The 23,143-nt window shown below is 46.5% G+C and overlaps 1 protein-coding gene and 3 non-coding genes across 5 annotated transcripts in view; 2 read left to right on the forward strand and 2 right to left on the reverse strand.

Moving 5' to 3' along the window:
- Nucleotides 1–3,933, forward strand: part of RCSD1 (RCSD domain containing 1) — a 73,712-nt gene extending 69,779 nt beyond the window's left edge. For both annotated transcript variants that reach the window (XM_073668567.1, XM_073668566.1), the window contains exon 7: nucleotides 279–3,933. In XM_073668567.1, coding sequence (XP_073524668.1) covers nucleotides 279–296 — 18 coding nt within the window. In that variant the 3' untranslated portion in view covers nucleotides 297–3,933. The remainder of the gene's footprint in view (nucleotides 1–278) is intronic.
- A 10,272-nt stretch (nucleotides 3,934–14,205) lies between these two features.
- TRNAP-CGG (transfer RNA proline (anticodon CGG)) lies at nucleotides 14,206–14,277 on the forward strand. Its single transcript has one exon. It is a non-coding gene; the product is annotated as a tRNA-Pro (tRNA).
- A 251-nt stretch (nucleotides 14,278–14,528) lies between these two features.
- TRNAP-AGG (transfer RNA proline (anticodon AGG)) lies at nucleotides 14,529–14,600 on the reverse strand. The gene has a single exon. It is a non-coding gene; the product is annotated as a tRNA-Pro (tRNA).
- An 876-nt stretch (nucleotides 14,601–15,476) lies between these two features.
- TRNAP-AGG (transfer RNA proline (anticodon AGG)) lies at nucleotides 15,477–15,548 on the reverse strand. Its single transcript has one exon. It is a non-coding gene; the product is annotated as a tRNA-Pro (tRNA).
- Nucleotides 15,549–23,143: the final 7,595 nt, after the last annotated feature.

Raw genomic sequence — 23,143 nt, forward strand, 5'->3', positions numbered from 1 at the left:
ACCTGAACCCGTTCCATCAATCCCGGCCAGGTTCAAAACAGTGCTTGCAAGCTCAATAGAAAAGAGCTTTTAAGCACTGCGCATAATCTGCTGTCTAGCAGTGGTGGTCGGTCTCCATGGCAACCAGATATAATGGAAAGAAAACTGTTAATATCTCCAGAACGGCTGAAAATTTTTAATAAGCGGTAAATTTCAATATTGCTAGTATTGACAAGCACTTTCCGACAATACCCATCTATGACATTGGCAATAACCCTTTAAACGTTTCCCTCTTATAGGATAAACCTGAAAAATGAAGCGAAAATGGCCAACAGTAAAATCACAGGCCTTGACCCGGCGAACTTGGGCACCCGCCATGTTTGAGCAAAGACCTGATAATGGATGGTGTCTGTCGTCACAGCAGCACAGCCGGCATCAGCGCCAACTGGAGAATTCCTTACAGATATATAAGAACTGTGATGCACGGGGTTAACGGTCAACGCGCCATGTATATATGCTATATACATTTATAGGACGGGCGGCTCGACACCTGTTCAGAAGGATGGGAGTTGTAGTTCTCTCTCTTTGAGCCGTGTTAGAATCGATTTTGATATATTTATGGCGTCCCTGAGGTTTATAGATATTTTATGTATTAATTACATCTTGTGCCTCGTGCTCATTTAGAGCCTCCGTTAAAAAAAAAAAAAAAAAGTCATTCTGTGACTGGGTGACAAGCAATATGGCCGCCTTCTTGGTGGAAACCAATATGGTAGCCGTCTTGGTGGAAACCAATATGGCCGTCATCTTGGTGACAACCAAAATGGCCATCACATGGGTAACAAACAATATGGCCACCACCTGGGTAACAACCAATATGGTCGCCACCTGGGTGACAACCAATATGGCCACCATCTGAGTGACAACTAATATGGCTGCTCTCTTGGTGACAACCAATATGGCCGCCACCTGGGTAACAACCAATATGGCTGCCACCTGGGTAATAACCAATATTATCGCCACCTGGGTGACAACCGATATGGCTGCTACCTGGGTGACAACAAATATGGCTGCCATTACGGATTCCACTTGTTTTTTTTCCAGAATTAAAAGGTATATACTGTATGTCCCTTCATCCTATTACTAGGCTAGCAGACTTGGCGAGAAGCTGGGTGACAACCAATATGGCCTCCATTAAACCTCAATAGTTGTCACTCAGCTTTCCCTGACTTTTATGTGATACTTGTTTTGATAATTATAGTGATTATGGCAAAACCAGTACTGCACACTACTGCGCGATGTAAAACCTAGCCTTAAAGACTCTACAGACAAAAAAATAAAATATGTCTACATGCTGTGAAAGAGGGTCTATAAATCTGTTTAATTTTCCGATAAACGGACGTAACAATGGAAATACACAAGGCCCACGTTTAAGGGTATCAAAACTGTGATTAAGACAGAAAATGGCCTTGTTGTCCATAGCGACCAATCAGAACTGAGCTTCCATTTCGTATACCCTGCATAAAAAATGAAACGTGGCCTCTGATTGGTTGCTAGGGGCAATTTCCATAGAGACTGAGGCCTAGGGGGAAAAAATTAGCCTCTGTCACATATTTACGCACCCACTGCCACTCTGGGGTCAGAACCATCTTTTATGGCGAGACCTTACTGTGTTATTAAAGGGGTTGTCCAGGATTAGAAAAACATGGCTGCTTTCTTTCAGAAACAGCGTCACTGCCCTGCCATGGGTTATGTGTATTATTGTGGCTCAGCTCCAATCACTTCAATGGAGCTGAGTTATAATATCAGATACAACCCATGGTCAACGAGTGGCGCTTTTTCTGAAAGAAAGCAGCCATGTTTTTTCTAATCCTGGACAACCCCTTTAACCAGTGACTTGTAATCTACATTTATAATGACCTTTATATTAATATACTGTATGAAAATCAGTGTTCTTAAAGGGACGCTCCACCTATGGTTCAAAAGACGGCAAACCCAGTATAATCAAACTTCTCCATGATATATTGCTGTTACATTTCATGATTTAAGTTCTCATTTATACCGGTGCTCATTGGAAACCATCAACAAACTGCTGTTGATTCATCTTCCTTCTCCATTAATTTCCTATCCAAATTATCCCCTAACTTCTCACAAATGTCTCCAATGGGGGGTTCCAGGCACTGGCAAACTCCAAAAAAGTGCGCCCCTGTCAGGGGTCTAACAAGCCAGAACTGAAGCGTTATCATATTAGGACACAACCATCTGATATAAAAGTAGCAAATCGAATCGCATAATGTGAGCAACGGATCTGTCAACAGCAGTTACTTCTTTACTTGCTGATGGTTTGCAGATTTTTTTTTACAGCGTATAATATGAGCAATGGATCTCTCAACAGCAGTTACTTCTTTACTTGCTGGTGGTTTGCAGATTTTTTTTAAAGCGCATAATATGAGCAACAGATCCGTCAACAGCAGTTACTTCTTTACTTGCTGATGGCTTACAGATTTTTTTTTTTAAAGCGCTAATATGAGCAACGGGGCCGTCAACAGCAGTTACTTCTTTACTTGCTTATGGTTTCCAGATTTTTTTTTACAGCGCATAATATGAGCAACGGATCCGTCAACAGCAGTTACTTTTTTACTTGCTGATGGTTTGCAGATTTTGTTTTCATAGTGGAAAAAGAAATAAAGATTTATTACAAAGATTATACGTAGAGCTGGTGTGACGCTTCGCAATAAAATCTGATGCAAAATTTTTTTTGTGGGGGGGGACAGTCGCCATGTTCTCGTTCTTCTGCACTGTCCAGTTACGTCTCAGGTGAAATCAACATACGTCATTTATTTTTATTTTTTTTTAGAAGAATATATATTACTGGGGTGACCCAGCTGCTTTACTGTATATAAATCTTCCCCTATAATAGTGTGATATAGAGGGTCCCTATTCCAGTGGGGCCCTGTAGTTCTGTATGTAATGACGCACGGTCCGCTTCTGCCCTCTTTGACCAGTGGTAGAAGTTTATGACCGCCAGTGCTGCTCCTGTTGACGTTTGTGTCATGTGTCATGTGACCGGATAATCTATACCGCCATTCATTGTGACGCTAAAAAATTGCGGTCATGTGACCAGGGGCTTTGAAAAGCAAATATTGTATGTAATAGCCAGGTATGCCTGGTGCTGGAAATGTTATAATCTTATTATTGCCACACACTCATGACAAGCGAAAGCCGCCATTTTCTCACAGGGAAAGCCGCCATTTTGTGATACTGTATATCACAACAGGTTGACTATGGTTACACATTTTGAGGTGTTCAGATGCACATATTAAAAAAAAAAAAAACAAAAAAAAAAAAACAACGTGCGTGATGTCACGTTTGTGACAGACTGGTTGCTAGGGACTTCCTACATGACAACCCATATCGAAGGCTGTGGTTGTTAAGCATCCATAGCAAACAAACCCAAAATTACCTGTTTTCCTGTGGGGTTTGTAAATGTGACTAAAAATTGCACATTTATGGGATATTTTGTGGGGGGTATCAGAGCTTTAAAATATCCCATGATATTGGGAGTTATGTTATGACTCCATACGCCATCTTGGCCTGCGATATCTCTCAGACTTTTGATGCCTCAAAATGGCCGTCACCTCCGTAGATCATTGTTGTCTTCATTTGTTTCACCCTTTATCTGGGCCCTGACCTTTTAGTCTTCATTTTATTACCTCATAAATGGGCCTGAAAACCGCCATAGGTTATTTTTTTTTTGGTCATCAGGTCGTCTAGAAGATGCTTATCTTTTTTTTTGCCTGTTTTATGATTATTTTCTCTGTTGTTGCCTTATAGATTTCTATTTTAGCTGTTAATATCATGAAATAAAATAAATAACGGGAAGACGGCGTCCATGTCTGCATCTGTGGACAACGTGTCCGCCACTGTAAATTATAATTAAATGCATATTCTTTATAAGACTCGGCCTCCTGTGTCATTCCTTACTACCGGGGGGCTTCCATGATGACGAGCCCTCGGTAAGGGGTTATAATGTGCGTCGTCCATTTCTAAACGTATATGTGCTGCAATTTCAGTACCTCCTACACTACATAGACAAAAGTTTGTGCCCCTTCCATATTACACTGCATGGAGCCCTTCTGACCCCTCATTCCATTAATATGGAGACGGTCCTGTTGCAGCTATAACAGCTTCTACAAGATTTTGGGGGTGTCTGTGGGAATGGTTGCCCCTTTATCCAGAAGAGCATTAATGAGGTCAGACATTGATGTTGGACACTTCGTAATGTCCCACTTGTTGCGTGCCTTACATCACTACATCCAACACTTGGACTTGTGCTTGGTGATGTAAGGCTCGCAATCCCATACTATGAAGCCTCCTGGCTGAGGGCACAGTTTCTGTCCTGATGTTAATGGCAGAGGAGGTTTGGAAACGGGTGCTGTTATGAAGGGGGTTGAGAGTGCGGTGCAACCCTATTTAATGGTTCTCTACGAGGGTTACTAAGAACGCTGGCACTGGAGAAACCATGGCTGGTAATAATGGTGCAGGGTAGCTGGCACTTGAGTGATTGTGGCTGTGGGCACGTTAGCTAACACTGGACCATGGGTGTTACTGGGTGCGCCATGACTGGCCCTTGAATAGCAATGGGTTGGCGCTATGGCTGACAGGTGGATTGGTGTTGTGGATAGCTGGGGGGCAATTCAGGGCCCACAATGTGGAACTGAGGGCACTGTGGCTGGCAACTGGGGGATTTGGGCTAGAAGCACTGTGCACAGCCCTAGGGGTACTGTGGGTGGCTGTGACTGTCGATGTGGGCACAATGACTTAATGAGAGTCCTGAGGCTGCAGATGATGGCACTAAGGCTGGTAAAGGAGGCTTTGTAACTGGTAATGAGGGCACTAGGTCTGCTGGGGTGTTTAGTCTGTCTGAGCACAATGTAATGTACAGTACAGACCAAAAGTTTGGACACACCTTTTCATTTAAAGATTTTTCTGTATTTTCGTGACTATGAAAATTGTACATTCACACTGAAGGCATCAAAACTATGAATTAACACATGTGGAATTATATACTTAACAAAAAAGTGTGAAACAACTGAAAATATGTCTTATATTCTAGGTTCTTCAAAGTAGCCACCTTTTGCTTTGATGACTGCTTTGCACACTCTTGGCATTCTCTTGATGAGCTTCAAGAGGTAGTCACTGGAAATGGCTTTCACTTCACAGGTGTGCCCTGTCAGGTTTAATAAGAGGGATTTCTTGTCTTATAAATGGGGTTGGGACCATCAGTTGTGTTGTGCAGAAGTCTGGTGGATACACCGCTGATAGTCCTACTGAATAGACTGTTAGAATTTGTATTATGGCAAGAAAAAAGCAGCTAAGTAAAGAAAAACGAGTGGCCATCATTACTTTAAGAAATGAAGGTCAGTCAGTGCGAAAACTTTGAAAGTGTCCAAGTGCAATTGCAAAAACCATTAAGCGCTACAAAGAAACTGGCTCACATGAGGACCGCCCTAGGAAAGGAAGACCAAGAGTCACCTCTGCTTCTGCGGATAAGTTTATCCGAGTCACCAGCCTCAGAAATCGCAGGTTAACAACAGCTCAGATTAGAGACCAGGTCAATGCCACACAGAGTTCTAGCAGCAGACACATCTCTACAATGTAATACTATTGTAGGAACTCAAGGATTCTGGTGGCGTGGGGCAATTAATAATCACAGACGGGTTTCTTTAATGCAAATAGTGTATTTGTGCAACAGCAATAACACCCAAAAACAATATGCAGATAACCTGTAGTGACATACAATGAAATAAGTCCAGCGATATTAAGTCTTTGGAACCTATATAGCAAAGTCATCAAGGTTCTTACGACGGAGTCCTCACACAAATGTGATCAAAAGGAAAGTCTGACACACTGGTGACGTGGCTTGATTCAAACACTGCTGGTGTAGTAAGAGTCAGATCCAGGTATGCAGTAGCCACAGGGAAGTCCAGAAACAAGGTCACATTTAAGTAATATTCCAGTAAATAGTTCCAGCAGCCCTCACCGGAGGGAGTGAACAAAGGGTTAAACAGCAACACACAGTTCATAAACACAGTTCTTACCAGGTAGAGTGAGCCAAGGGTTAAAATTCCAAAGTCAACAGGTTAATGATAACACAGTGAGTGTAGCTTACATATGCAGAGAATGTCCAGAGCCACTGGTAGAAGCTCACTGCTGCTGAGAAACACCTGAAGATTAACCTGGTAAATACACAAGAGATCTGGGAGATAATAGTAGGACAAGGCAGCTGGGTTGAAGGGAACCGGAAGCAGAATACTCCAGCAAGGAAGCCAGCACCTGAGCCGGGTTTTAAACAAACGAACAGGAAGTAGGGGAAACAAGAACAGCAAACTCCATCTTAACAAAGGGCAAAATCATTCACAAGGTTACCTAGAAAACCCGGAATACTGACCTACAACAACTATTAAGAGGAGACTTTGTGCAGTAGGCCTTCATGGTAAAATAGCTGCTAGGAAACCACTGCTAAGGACAGGAACAAGCAGAAGAGACTTGTTTGGGCTAAAGAACACAAGGAATGGACATTAGACCAGTGGAAATCTGTGCTTTGGTCTGATGAGTCCAAATTTGAGATCTTTGGTTCCAACCATCGTGTCTTTGTGCGACGCAGAAAAGGTGAACGGATGGACTCTACATGCCTGGTTCCCACCGTGAAGCATGGAGGAGGAGGCGTGATGGTGTGGGGGTGCTTTGCTGGTGACACTGTTGGGGATTTATTCAAAATTGAAGGCATACTGAACCAGCATGGCTACCACAGTATCTTGCAGCGGCATGCTATTCCATCCGGTTTGCGTTTAGTTGGACCATCATTTATTTTTCAACAGGACAATGACCCCAAACACACCTCCAGGCTGTATAAGGGCTATTTGACCAAGAAGGAGAGTGATGGGGTGCTACGCCAGATGACCTGGCCTCCACAGTCACCAGACCTGAACCCAATCGAGATGGTTTGGGGTGAGCTGGACCGCAGAGTGAAGGCAAAAGGGCCAACAAGTGCTAAGCATCTCTGGGAACTCCTTCAAGATTGTTGGAAGACCATTTCCGGTGACTACCTCCTGAAGCTCATCAAGAGAATGCCAAGAGTGTGCAAAGCAGTCATCAAAGCAAAAGGTGGCTACTTTGAAGAACCTAGAATATAAGACATATTTTCAGTTGTTTCACACTTTTTTGTTAAGTATATAATTCCACATGTGGTAATTCATAGTTTTGATGCCTTCAGTGTGAATATACGATTTTCAAAGTCATGAAAATACAGAAAAATCTTTAAATGAGGTGTGTCCAAACTTTTGGTCTGTACTGTAGATGGATCTGTGGCTGACTGGTACAGGGGGCATTGTGTGTGCCACTGAGGGCTATTTAGTCAGTGACATTGGTGGCATTGTGGCTAATACTGGAGGCACTGTAGCTGATACAGAGGGCAGTGTGGATAATACTGGGGGCACTGTGACTGGTATTTGGGGTCCTGTAGCTGATACTGTGGGCACTTTGGTTGGTACAGTGAGCATTGTGGCTAATACTGGAGGTATTGTGGCTGGTACAGGGGGCACTGTGTCTAATACTTGTTGCATTGTGGTTGGTACAAAGAGTATTGTGGCTAATGCTGGAGGCACTGTGGCTAATACAAGGGGGCATTGTGGCTGGTATAGTGAGCCGCTGTAGCTGGTATAGGGGGCGCTGTAGATGATTCTGGGGGCATTGTGGCTGGATATGGGGCACTGTAGCTGGTATAGGGGGCGCTATAGCTGATACTGAAGGCATTGTGGCTGGTATAGGGGGCACTGTGGGTGGTATAGGCGGCGCTGCAGCTGATACTGGGGGCATTGTGGCTGGTATAGGGGGCGCTGTAGCTGATACTAGGTGTGCTGTAGGTGGTATAGGGAGCATTGTAGGTGGTATAGGGGGCGCTGTAGATGGTATAGGGGGCGCTGTAGCCAATACTGGGGGCGCTGTAGATGATACTGGGGCCGCTGTAGATGGTATAGGGGGCACTGTAGCTGATATAGGGGGCACTGCAGCTCATACTGCGGGCATTGTGGCTGGTATAGGGGGTGCTGTAGCTGATACTGGGAGCACTGTAGCTGGAATAGGGGGCACTGTAGCTGGTATAGGGGGCGCTGTAGCTGATACTGGGGGCGCTGTAGCTGGTATAGGGGGCGCTGTAGCTGATACTGGGGACACTGTAGCTGGTATAGGGGGCGCTGTAGCCGATACTGGGGGCGCTGTAGATGGTATAGGGGGCGCTGTAGCCGATACTGGGGGCGCTGTAGATGATACTGGGGCGCTGTAGATGGTATAGGGGGCGCTGTAGATGATACTGGGGGCGCTGTAGATGATACTGGGGGCGCTGTAGATGGTATAGGGGGCACTTTAGCTGGTATAGGGGCACTGTAGCTGATACTGGGGGCACTGCAGCTGGTATAGGGGGCGCTGTAGCTGGTATAGGGGGCACTGTAGCTGATACTGGGGGTGCTGTAGCTGATACTGGGGGTGCTGCAGCTGGTATAGGGGGTGCTGTAGCTGGTATAGGGGGCGCTGTAGCTGGTATAAGGGGTGCTGTAGCTGATACTGGGGGCGCTGTAGGTGGTATAGGGGGCACTGTAGCTGGTATAGGGGGCACTGCAGCTCATACTGCGGGCATTGTGGCTGGTATAGGGGGTGCTGTTGCTGATACTGGGGACACTAGCTGATACTGGGGGTGCTGTAGCTGATACTGTGGGCGCTGTAGCTGGTATAGGGGGTGCTGTAGCTGGTATAGAGGGTGCTGTAGCTGGTATAGGGGGCGCTGTAGCTGGTATAAGGGGTGCTGTAGCTGATACTGGGGGCACTGTAGCTGGTATAGGGGGTGCTGTAGCTGGTATAGGGGGCGCTGTAGCTGGTATAGGGGGCGCTGTAACTGGTATAGGGGGTGCTGTAGCTGATACTGGGGGCGCTGTAGCTGGTATAGGGGGCTCTGTAGCTGGTATAGGGGGTGCTGTAGCTGATACTGTGGACACTGTAGCTGGTATAGACTGTAAGCTTGCGAGCAGGGCCCTCACTCCTTTCTATATGAGTTATGTTTATTCTGTATTGTTTGTATAAGTCCCCCCTAAAATTTGTAAAGTGCTGCGGAATATGTTGGCGCTATAAAAAAATTATTATTATTATTATTATTATAGGGGGTGCTGTAGCTGATACTGGGGGCACTGTAGCTGGTATAGGGGGCGCTGTGGCTGGTCTAGGGGGCACTGTATAGCTGATACTGGGGGCGCTGTAGGTGTGTAGCTGGTATAGGGGGGCGCTGTAGCTGATACTGGGGACACTGTAGCTGGTATAGGGGGTGCTGTAACTGATACTGGGGGCACTGTAGCTGGTATAGGGGGCGCTGTGGCTGGTCTAGAGGGCGCTGTATGTAGCTGATACTGGGGGCGCTGCAGCTGGTATAGGGGGCACTGCAGCTCATACTGCGGGCATTGTGGCTGGTATAGGGGGTGCTGTAGCTGATACTGGGGGCGCTGTAGCTGGTATAGGGGACACTAGCTGGTATAGGGGGCGCTGTAGCTGATACTGGGGACACTGTAGCTGGTATAGGGGGCGCTATAGCCGATACTGGGGGCGCTGTAGATGGTATAGGGGGCGCTGTAGCCGATACTGGGGGCGCTGTAGATGATACTGGGGGCGCTGTAGATGGTATAGGGGGCGCTGTAGCCGATACTGGGGGCGCTGTAGATGATACTGGGGGCGCTGTAGATGGTATAGGGGGCACTTTAGCTGGTATAGGGACACTGTAGCTGATACTGGGGGCGCTGTAGATGATACTGGGGGCGCTGTAGATGGTATAGGGGGCACTGCAGCTCATACTGCGGGCATTGTGGCTGGTATAGGGGGTGCTGTAGCTGATACTGGGGGCGCTGTAGCTGGTATAGGGGGCACTGTAGCTGATACTGGGGACACTAGCTGGTATTGGGGGTGCTGTAGCTGGTATAGGGGGTGCTGTAGCTGGTATAGGGGGTGCTGTAGCTGGTATAGGGGGCGCTGTAGCTGGTATAAGGGGTGCTGTAGCTGATACTGGGGGCGCTGTAGCTGATACTGGGGGCGCTGTAGCTGGTATAGGGGGCACTGTAGCTGGTATAGGGGGCACTGCAGCTCATACTGCGGGCATTGTGGCTGGTATAGGGGGTGCTGTAGCTGATACTGGGGCCACTAGCTGGTATAGGGGGTGCTGTAGCTGGTATAGGGGGCGCTGTAGCTGATACTGGGGGCGCTGTGGCTGGTATAGGGGGCGCTGTAGCTGGTATAGGGGGCGCTGTAGCTGATACTGGGGGCGCTGTAGCTGGTATAGGGGGTGCTGTAGCTGATACTGTGGACACTGTAGCTGATACTGGGGGCGCTGTGGCTGATACTGGGGGCGCTGTAGCTGGTATAGGGGGCGCTGTAGCTGGTATAGGGGGTGCTGTAGCTGATACTGTGGACACTGTAGCTGGTATAGACTGTAAGCTTGCGAGCAGGGCCCTCACTCCTTTCTATATGAGTTATGTTTATTCTGTATTGTTTGTATAAGTCCCCCCTAAAATTTGTAAAGTGCTGCGGAATATGTTGGCGCTATAAAAAAATTATTATTATTATTATTATTATAGGGGGTGCTGTAGCTGATACTGGGGGCACTGTAGCTGGTATAGGGGGCGCTGTGGCTGGTCTAGGGGGCACTGTATGTAGCTGATACTGGGGGCGCTGTAGGTGTGTAGCTGGTATAGGGGGCGCTGTAGCTGATACTGGGGACACTGTAGCTGGTATAGGGGGTGCTGTAACTGATACTGGGGGCACTGTAGCTGGTATAGGGGGCGCTGTGGCTGGTCTAGAGGGCGCTGTATGTAGCTGATACTGGGGGCGCTGCAGCTGGTATAGGGGGCGTTGTAGCTGGTATAGGGGGCACTGTAGCTGATACTGGGGACACTGTAGCTGGTATAGGGGGTGCTGTAACTGATACTGGGGGCATTGTAGCTGGTATAGGGGGTGCTGTAGCTGATACTGGGGGCGCTGCAGCTGATACTGGGGGCGCTGCAGCTGGTATAGGGGGCACTGTAGCTGATACTGGGGGTGCTGCAGCTGGTATAGGGGGCGCTGTAGCTGGTATAGGGGGCACTGTAGCTGATACTGGGGGCACTGTAGCTGGTATAGGGGGCGCTGTGGCTGGTCTAGGGGGCACTGTATGTAGCTGATACTGGGGGCGCTGTAGGTGTGTAGCTGGTATAGGGGGCGCTGTAGCTGATACTGGGGACACTGTAGCTGGTATAGGGGGTGCTGTAACTGATACTGGGGGCACTGTAGCTGGTATAGGGGGCGCTGTGGCTGGTCTAGAGGGCGCTGTATGTAGCTGATACTGGGGGCGCTGCAGCTGGTATAGGGGGCGTTGTAGCTGGTATAGGGGGCACTGTAGCTGATACTGGGGACACTGTAGCTGGTATAGGGGGTGCTGTAACTGATAACTGGGGGCATTGTAGCTGGTATAGGGGGTGCTGTAGCTGATACTGGGGGCATTGTAGCTGGTATAGGGGGTGCTGTAGCTGATACTGGGGGCGCTGCAGCTGATACTGGGGGCGCTGTAGCTGGTATAGGGGGCACTGTAGCTGATACTGGGGGCACTGTAGCTGGTATAGGGGGCGCTGTGGCTGGTCTAGGGGGCACTGTATGTAGCTGATACTGGGGGCGCTGTAGGTGTGTAGCTGGTATAGGGGGCGCTGTAGCTGATACTGGGGACACTGTAGCTGGTATAGGGGGTGCTGTAACTGATACTGGGGGCACTGTAGCTGGTATAGGGGGCGCTGTGGCTGGTCTAGAGGGCGCTGTATGTAGCTGATACTGGGGGCGCTGCAGCTGGTATAGGGGGCGTTGTAGCTGGTATAGGGGGCACTGTAGCTGATACTGGGGACACTGTAGCTGGTATAGGGGGTGCTGTAACTGATACTGGGGGCATTGTAGCTGGTATAGGGGGTGCTGTAGCTGATACTGGGGGCGCTGCAGCTGATACTGGGGGCGCTGCAGCTGGTATAGGGGGCACTGTAGCTGATACTGGGGGCGCTGCAGCTGGTATAGGGGGCGCTGTAGCTGGTATAGGGGGCACTGTAGCTGATACTGGGGGCACTGTAGCTGGTATAGGGGGCGCTGTGGCTGGTCTAGGGGGCACTGTATGTAGCTGATACTGGGGGCGCTGTAGGTGTGTAGCTGGTATAGGGGGCGCTGTAGCTGATACTGGGGACACTGTAGCTGGTATAGGGGGTGCTGTAACTGATACTGGGGGCACTGTAGCTGGTATAGGGGGCGCTGTGGCTGGTCTAGAGGGCGCTGTATGTAGCTGATACTGGGGGCGCTGCAGCTGGTATAGGGGGCGTTGTAGCTGGTATAGGGGGCACTGTAGCTGATACTGGGGACACTGTAGCTGGTATAGGGGGTGCTGTAACTGATAACTGGGGGCATTGTAGCTGGTATAGGGGGTGCTGTAGCTGATACTGGGGGCATTGTAGCTGGTATAGGGGGTGCTGTAGCTGATACTGGGGGCGCTGCAGCTGATACTGGGGGCGCTGTAGCTGGTATAGGGGGCACTGTAGCTGATACTGGGGGCACTGTAGCTGGTATAGGGGGCGCTGTGGCTGGTCTAGGGGGCACTGTATGTAGCTGATACTGGGGGCGCTGTAGGTGTGTAGCTGGTATAGGGGGCGCTGTAGCTGATACTGGGGACACTGTAGCTGGTATAGGGGGTGCTGTAACTGATACTGGGGGCACTGTAGCTGGTATAGGGGGCGCTGTGGCTGGTCTAGAGGGCGCTGTATGTAGCTGATACTGGGGGCGCTGCAGCTGGTATAGGGGGCGTTGTAGCTGGTATAGGGGGCACTGTAGCTGATACTGGGGACACTGTAGCTGGTATAGGGGGTGCTGTAACTGATAACTGGGGGCATTGTAGCTGGTATAGGGGGTGCTGTAGCTGATACTGGGGGCATTGTAGCTGGTATAGGGGGCGCTGTAGCTGATACTGGGGGCGCTGCAGCTGATACTGGGGGCGCTGCAGCTGGTATAGGGGGCGCTGTAGCTGGTATAGGGGGCACTGTAGCTGATACTGGGGGCACTGTAGCTGGTATAGGGGGCGCTGTGGCTGGTCTAGGGGGCACTGTATGTAGCTGATACTGGGGGCGCTGTAGGTGTGTAGCTGGTATAGGGGGCGCTGTAGCTGATACTGGGGACACTGTAGCTGGTATAGGGGGTGCTGTAACTGATACTGGGGGCACTGTAGCTGGTATAGGGGGCGCTGTGGCTGGTCTAGAGGGCGCTGTATGTAGCTGATACTGGGGGCGCTGCAGCTGGTATAGGGGGCGTTGTAGCTGATACTGGGGACACTGTAGCTGGTATAGGGGGCACTGTAGCTGATACTGGGGACACTGTAGCTGGTATAGGGGGTTCTGTAACTGATACTGGGGGCATTGTAGCTGGTATAGGGGGCGCTGTGGCTGGTATAGGGGGTGCTGTAGCTGATACTTGGGGCGCTGCAGCTGGTATAGGGGGTGCTGTAGCTGATACTGGAGGCACTGTAGCTGGTATAAGGGGCGCTGTAGCTGATACTGGGGCACTGTAGCTGGTATAATAGGGGACACTGTAGCTGGTATAATAGGGGGCGCTGCAGCTGGTATAGGGGGCGCTGTAGCCGATACTGGGTCATTGTGAGCGGCACAGTATCAGTTCTCGTGCAGTTCCCCTTCACCCCCACGAGGGGGAGCGCTTCCCCGTGATTTCTTCTTCCCTCCATGTAACATACAGTCACTACTGTAAATGAATTAATCAGAGCCCCTGCAGCCTGGCCGGGAGACCCCCTACACGCGCATCTTTCTGGGGGAGTCATCTGCGCTCGGTCACTGGCTTTGGTCTCCTTCCCTCCATCTTCCTACACCCGCCGCCGCGTCCGCTGCAGGACTCTGACGTTCACCGGCGGCGCGTCTCCGTTCTCCCACAGATGTATAGCCTGTCCGTCTTGTCGGCCGGGAGATTGACTTGGCATAAATCCGCATCCGGTCACTGAAAATAAAAAGACCGACGTCGCGGCGACATCCACGGCGGCCGCAGGGAGAGCAACATGGCGGTCGGGGAGGAAGTGAGCGGTCGGGATGTGACGAGTTAAAGCGCTGAAGACGCAGATCAGACATAGCGAGTGGCTCGTTGGTCTAGGGGTATGATTCTCGCTTCGGGTGCGAGAGGTCCCGGGTTCAAATCCCGGACGAGCCCAGTTTTTATTTTTTAATTACTTTACTTTTTTTTTTTTTTTTTGCTGTGTAGTCAGGATTAAAGGAGAAATAGAGGAAACCGCCCAGCTCTGCTCAGCCTCACACACTGCGACACTATGGGCGAGCAGACGACAGGGGGGGGCGATGAGATGCTAATTTACATTACTGCTCAATTCACCAGATTTGCTGTTTTTTTTTTTTTCTCTAAAGTGGAGAAAACGGTAATAAAATTAAGAACGTTCATAAAAAACTGGGCTCGTCCGGGATTTGAACCCGGGACCTCTCGCACCCTAAGCGAGAATCATACCCCTAGACCAACGAGCCAATATATATATACATTCAGCTGGAGAATGAAGTATACAGCAGTGCATGCTGGGTAGATGGTGAAAAAGAGGGTGGCCCATAACAAGTACCGTGCCCCCAAATATCAGCCAACTGTCCCATAATAAGTACCATTCCTTTAATATCATCCAACTGCCCCATAATAAGTACTGTTCGCCAATATCAGCCAAGTGCCCCATAAGTACAGTACCCCCAATATCAGCCAAGTGCCCCATAACAAGCACCGTGCCACCAATAACAGCCAAGTGCCCCATGACAAGCACAGTACCCCCAATTTCAGCCAAGTGCCCTATAATAAGTACCATACCCCAATATCAGCCAACTGCCCCATAACAAGCACAGTACCCCCAATATTAGCGAAGTACCCCATAACCAGTATAGTGCCCCCAATATCAGCCGAGTAACCCATAACAAGTACTGTACCCCAATATTAGCCAAGTGCCCCATAATAAGTACAGTGCCCCCAATATCAGCCAAGTGCCCCATAACAAGTACAGTGCCCCCAATATTAGCCAAGTGCTCCATAACCAGTACAATGCCCCCCAATATAGGCAAGTATCCCATAACCAGTATAAAGCCCCCAGTATTAGCCAAGTGCCTCAAAAAGCACAGTGCGCCCCCAATACAAGCCAAGCGTCCCCATAACAAGCACAGCGTCCTCTAATAGTCACATTTTTGTTTTGCAGTCACTATGCTGCCCAAAAATTAAAGGGTAACTATCCTGGTGATCAGTTACTCGGTAATGGGGCGTTTACTTTATACAAATCAAGTCATGAATTATATTCATTCATTTTAGACACTTTTCCTATTGTCTGAAAATCTTTAATTCCAACAATCATAAATAATTTAGCTAAAACTGGGCTCGTCCGGGATTTGAACCCGGGACCTCTCGCACCCTAAGCGAGAATCATACCCCTAGACCAACGAGCCGGCATACAATGCATGATTGACGTAATCATTTTACTAATACCAAGTGAACGGAACTGCTCTTCCATCTTGTATTGTCATACTGATACATCACACTGCCATACTGATACATCACACTGCCATACTGATACACTGCCATACTGATACATCACACTGCCATAATGATACATCACACTGCCATACTGATACATCACACTGCCATACTGATACATTCTCTGATACTGATACATCACACTGCCATACTGATACATTCTCTCATACTGATACACACTGCCATATTGATACATCACACTGCCAGATGGATACATTCTCTGATACTGATACATACTGCCATACTGATACATCACACTGCCATATTGATACATCACACTGCCATACTGATACATCACACTGCCATATTGATACATCACACTGCCATACTGATACATCACACTGCCATGTTGATACATCACACTGCCATACTGATACATCACACTGCCATACTGATACATCACACTGCCATACTGATACATCATACTGCCATACTGATACATCACACTGCCATACTGATACATCATACTGCCATACTGATACATCACACTGCCATACTGATAGATCACACTGCCATACTGATACATCACACTGCCATACTGATACATCATACTGCCATACTGATACATCACACTGCCATACTGATACATCATACTGCCATACTGATACATCATACTGCCATACTGATACATCATACTGCCATACTGATACATCACACTGCCATACTGATAAATCACACTGCCATACTGATACATCACACTGCCATATTGATACATCACACTGCCATATTGATACATTCTCTGATACTGATACACACTGCCATACTGATACATCACACTGCCATACTGATACATTCTCTCATACTGATACACACTGCCATGTTGATACATCACACTGCCATATTGATACATTCTCTGATACTGATACACACTGCCATACTGATACATCACACTGCCATACTGATACATTCTCTCATACTGATACACACTGCCATGTTGATACATCACACTGCCATACTGATACATCACACTGCCATATTGATACATTCTCTGATACTGATACACACTGCCATACTGATACATTCTCTCATACTGATACATCACACTGCCATATTGATACATCACACTGCCATATTGATACATTCTCTGATACTGATACACATTGCCATGTTGATACATCACACTGCCATATTGATACATTCTCTGATACTGATACACACTGCCATACAGATACATCACACTGCCATACTGATACACTCTGCCATACAGATACATCACACTGCCATACTGATACATCACACTGCCATACTGATACATCACACTGCCATTCTGATACATCACACTGCCATACTGATACATTCTCCCTTACTGATACATCATACTGCCATACTGATACATTCTCCCATACTGATACATCACACTGCCATACAGATACATCATACTATCATACTGATACACACTGCCATACTGATACACACTGCCATACCGATACATACTGCCATACCGATACATACTGCCATACTGATACATCATACTGCCATACTGATACGTCACACTGCCATACTGATACACTGCCATACTGATACATCACACTGCCATACTGATACATCACACTGCCATACTGATACACTGCCACACTGATACATCACACTGCCATACTGATACACTGCCATACTGATACATCACACTGCCATACTGATACACTGCCATACTGATACATCACACTGCCATACAGATACATCATACTGCCATACTGATACGTCACACTGCCATACTGATACACTGCCATACTGATACATCACACTGCCATACTGATACACTGCCATACTGATACATCACACTGCCATACAGATACATCATACTGCCATACTGATACGTCACACTGCCATACTGATACACTGCCATACTGATACATCACACTGCCATACTGATACACTGCCACACTGATACATCACACTGCCATACTGATACATCACACTGCCATACTGATACACTGCCATACTGATACATCACACTGCCATACTGATACATCACACTGCCATACCGATACATACTGCCATACAGATACATCATACTGCCATAATGATACATCACACTGCCATACTGATACATCACACTGCCATAATGATACACTGCCATACTGATACATCACACTGCTATAATGATACACTGCCATACTGATACATCACACTGCCATAATGATACATCATACTGCCATACTGATACATCACACTGCTATAATGATACACTGCCATACTGATACATCACACTGCCATACTGATACATCACACTGCCATACTGATACACTGCCATACTGATACATCACACTGCCACACTGATACATCACACTGCCATACTGATACATCACACTGCCATACTGATACACTGCCATACTGATACATCACACTGCCATACTGATACATCACACTGCCATACCGATACACTGCCATACAGATACATCATACTGCCATAATGATACATCACACTGCCATACTGATACATCACACTGCCATAATGATACACTGCCATACTGATACATCACACTGCTATAATGATACACTGCCATACTGATACATCACACTGCCATAATGATACACTGCCATACTGATACATCACACTGCCATAATGATACACTGCCATACTGATACATCACACTGCCATAATGATACATCATACTGCCATACTGATACATCACACAGCTATAATGATACACTGCCATACTGATACATCACACTGCCATACTGATACATCACACTGGCATAATGATGCATCACACTGCCATAATGATACACTGCCATACTGATTACGACATGATCTCCAGCAATATATAGTATGTTTCACTACGAACATCCTGCAGTAAAATACCTCCCCATTCTTCTTGCAACCTGAAATAATCAAACACTGCTCTTTTCATAGCTACAATCATAGGTGGTGAACAGGAGAGCCCGAGCTCAGGGGCAATGATATCGGTCGTTCCTACCACGGCTGTGGTTCTGTCCGTGGTTCTGTCGGCTGTCCCTGGACTCCTGGGTGTGCATTGTCTCCAGCACTGCCATACAGCATGTGAGGGGCTGTGGAGTGGTCACCGGTCAGGTGTTTTATTTTATTGGATTTTAACCCTTTAAGAAGTGAAATTTTGGTTTTACATTTGCATTTTTTTCCTTCCCTTCTTCAAAAAGCCATTTGTCCGTCAACATAGACTAATGAGAGCTTTGTTTTCACAGGACAAGTTGTAGTTTTGAACGACACCAATGAAAAACAAGAAAAATATTTGAGGCGAGATGAAAAGGTAAAAGAGAAATGCAATAACGCCATTAATTTTTTGGGTTTTGTTTTTTACGGTGTTCATTGTGGGAGTAAAACTGACCCTGTAACCTGAGTTTCCAGGTCACTACGATTACGGCGATACCAAACTTGTATCATTTTTTTTATTTATTTTTAAGATGGTGAAAAAAAAATTCAAAAGTTTATAAAGAAAATAAATAAAAAACAAAAATGAGGATTTGTGTCCGAGACTCGTAACATTTTTATTTTTCCGTCAATAGAGCTGTGTGAGGGTTTGTGTTCTGAGCCCTGAGATGATGGTTTTATTGATGCCGATTTGGACTGCATACAATGTTTTCTTACATTTTTATTGCATTTTTTAAGGAGTTGCTGTGACTGAAAAATCACAATTATGGAGTCTATAATTTTTTTTTCGTTATAGCATTTTACCATACAGGATAATTCATTGGAGAAAAAAAAAGATGGTTTGAATTTTTACTTTGTAGTTCCCTTATGGCCTTGAATCTATGATTGTCCGACCGCTTGTTCTACTTACACTATAAAGTGTAAACCGCGGTATCCTATGAAGCTTGGCCTGTACCTGACCTTTGGAGGAGGACCAGGATGGCAGGAACACAGGCCTCCAGCAAGCACCGGGGTCTGAGGCGGAGGTCGATGCGGTGACACTTTTTATTTTTGGGTATGTCTGACTATAATGCATCTTTATCTCTTTGCTACTGATTTAATTTTGTGCATTACATTGCTATAGATCCGACCTTCAAAATTGCATTGTAATTAACTATGTAACTAACTTTGTGCATATACATATGTGCATATACATACCTGTTACCATCATTCCTTGGTAGTAATGTAATGTATGTACACAGTGACTGCACCAGCAGAATAGTGAGTGCAGCTCTGGAGTATAATACAGGATGTAACTCAGGATCAGTAATGTAATGTATGTACACAGTGACTGCACCAGGAGAATAGTGAGTGCAGCTCTGGAGTATAATACAGGATGTAACTCAGGATCAGTAATGTAATGTATGTACACAGTGACTGAACCAGCAGAATAGTGAGTGCAGCTCTGGAGTATAATACAGGATGTAACTCAGGATCAGTAATGTAATGTATGTACACAGTGACTGCACCAGCAGAATAGTGAGTGCAGCTCTGGAGTATAATACAGGAGGTAACTCAGGATCAGTAATGTAATGTATGTACACAGTGACTCCACAAGCAGAATACTGAGTGCAGCTCTGGAGTATAATACAGGATGTAACTCAGGATCAGTAATGTAATGTATGTACACAGTGACTCCACCAGCAGAATAGTGAGTGCAGCTCTGGAGTATAATACAGGATGTAACTCAGGATCAGTAATGTAATGTATGTACACAGTGACTGCACCAGGAGAATAGTGAGTGCAGCTCTGGAGTATAATACAGGATGTAACTCAGGATCAGTAATGTAATGTATGTACACAGTGACTGAACCAGCAGAATAGTGAGTGCAGCTCTGGAGTATAATACAGGATGTAACTCAGGATCAGTAATGTAATGTATGTACACAGTGACTGCACCAGCAGAATAGTGAGTGCAGCTCTGGAGTATAATACAGGAGGTAACTCAGGATCAGTAATGTAATGTATGTACACAGTGACTCCACAAGCAGAATACTGAGTGCAGCTCTGGAGTATAATACAGGATGTAACTCAGGATCAGTAATGTAATGTATGTACACAGTGACTGCACCAGCAGAATAGTGAGTGCAGCTCTGGAGTATAATACAGGAGGTAACTCAGGATCAGTAATGTAATGTATGTACACAGTGACTGCACCAGCAGAATAGTGAGTGCAGCTCTGGAGTATAATACAGGAGGTAACTCAGGATCAGTAATGTAATGTATGTACACAGTGACCCCACCAGCAGAATACTGAGTGCAGCTCTGGGGTATAATACAGCATGTAACTCAGGATCAGTACAGGATCAGTAATGTAATGTATGTACACAGTGACTGCACCAGCAGAATAGTGAGTGCAGCTCTGGAGTATAATACAGGATGTAACTCAGGATCAGTAATGTAATGTATGTACACAGTGACTGCACCAGCAGAATAGTGAGTGCAGCTCTGGAGTATAATACAGGATGTAACTCAGGATCAGTAATGTAATGTATGTACAGAGTGACTGCACCAGCAGAATAGTGAGCGCAGTTCTGGAGTATAATACAGGATGTAACTCAGGATCAGTAATGTAATGTATGTACACAGTGACTGCACCAGCAGAATAGTGAGTGCAGCACTGGAGTATAATACAGGAGGTAACTCAGGATCAGTAATGTAATGTATGTACACAGTGACTGCACCAGCAGAATAGTGAGTGCAGCTCTGGAATATAATTCAGGATATAACTCAGGATCAGTAATGTAATGTATGTACACAGTGACTGCACCAGCAGAATAGTGAGTGCAGCTCTGGGGTATAATACAGGATATAACTGAGTATCCAATATGCTAATTTTTCTGGTCTTTATAAAGTGGATTATCTGGGGATGTGTCTTTATGCTGCTCTGCATAATTACCAAGATTAAGGAACGCCCACTTGTAAAGACAATAAAAATGAGTATATTGAAAAAAAATAGCATATTAGATGCACTAAATGAAAATGTCAATATCTCAGGAACCATATGGCAAATTTTAAAAAGATAAAAACGGAACATTCAAAATACAGGCCACTTTTGACCGGACGACAAGTCTTCTTTAAGGCTCAGCTTTACTTTACATTGTTACATGACACAGGAGTAAGGGTATGTGCACACGTTCAAGATTTGAAGCTGAAATTTCCTGAGCATTTTTTGCCTCTCCCTGGCAGAAAAAAACGCATGCGGATTTACATGCGTTTTTTTTGCGTTTTGTGAAGCATTTTTGCATATCAATGAATGATTTTTGGAGCTAAATAAAGTTGGTGGGACATTGCTTAAGCCCTTGGATTACCATAAAAACTGGGGTGAGTATATTGGTTGATTTAAATGATTAAAGAATGAGTCTGTTGTTTTTCAAATAAAGTGTTTACGCTGTGTCTGTGTGTTTCTTTACTTTAATTAAAGTTTGGGCATGAAAATGTCCGATTGACACCTTGACATCACCAAACAAAAGAGCTGAGTGTCAGCTAGTCCCATTCACCCAATCTTCATTAGCATTTATATTCACGTAATTTATGCGGCTGCTGTGAGCTGCTAATTTTAGCCTGGTAAGGTGCCATTAGGCAAACATGGTCCCTGGCCATTAAATAACATCTCACAGCTGGTTCGTTAGCCGCTACATCCCCTAATAAGCACTCAGCAGTGCTTTGGACACAACGTATTTATGTTGTGTCCAAAACGCTGTGTTCTAATGCCGCACTTTTGTTGTCAGTACATGTGAATCCACCCCATATAATGACATTTCAATCGGTCAAAATCTGCAGTGGAGACTAGCGTGTCCACTACAGAAATTGACATGCTGCCGGTGAGTTTGGGTACGTGGCCACGGTCAGGAGCCGCTGCAGGTTTGAAGCTGCGTGTTTATACAGCGTCAAACCAGCAGCGTCCAGTTGTTACAGCATAGTGGATGGGATCTCTAGAAATCCCATGTCCACTATGCGTGCATCTGAGGCTGCGGATCACCCATGGACACTGACATGCAGCGCGTCTTTCAGGACTGCAGCATGTCAAATTCTCTTGCAGAGTCGCTAGTCTCCGCAACAGAAATTTGACCACTAGAAAGTATATAATGTGGTAAATATGCATGGTTCAGTGAACACATGTGGATTTACCTGCATTCAATAGAAATCAACGTTTTGGACGCAGCAAAAATTTGCGTCCAAAGTGGTGCTACGTCTGAATTATGGGCACAGCGCCTAAAATTAAAAAGCAAAATGGTGTGGGCTCCCGCGTCATTTTTATAACCAGCAGAGGGAAAGCCGACCTCTGGGGGCTGATATTAGTAGCCGCGGAAGGGGCCATTAGCCAACAATGTTCCCTGGCTATTAATATCAACCCACAGCTGTTTGTTTAGCCTTTACTGGCTAGATTACAGAGGGACCCCAGAAAAAAATTGACATGGGGTCCCTCAATAAAATCTAACCAGCAAAGGCTAAACTAGACAGCTGCAGGCTGATATTAATAGCCATAGAAGGGGCCATGGATCCTGGCCGTCTCCTGGCTATTACGATCACCCCTCAGCAGTCCCAGAAATGGCGCATCCATAAGATGCACCAAATCTGGAGCTTAGCCTTGCTCTTCCCACTGCCGTGTAGCGGTGG

This window comes from Phyllobates terribilis, unplaced genomic scaffold (assembly GCF_046119375.1).
Source record: "Phyllobates terribilis strain yellow unplaced genomic scaffold, ASM4611937v1 Scaffold_2__4_contigs__length_985480577, whole genome shotgun sequence".
Taxonomy (NCBI): domain Eukaryota; kingdom Metazoa; phylum Chordata; class Amphibia; order Anura; family Dendrobatidae; genus Phyllobates; species Phyllobates terribilis.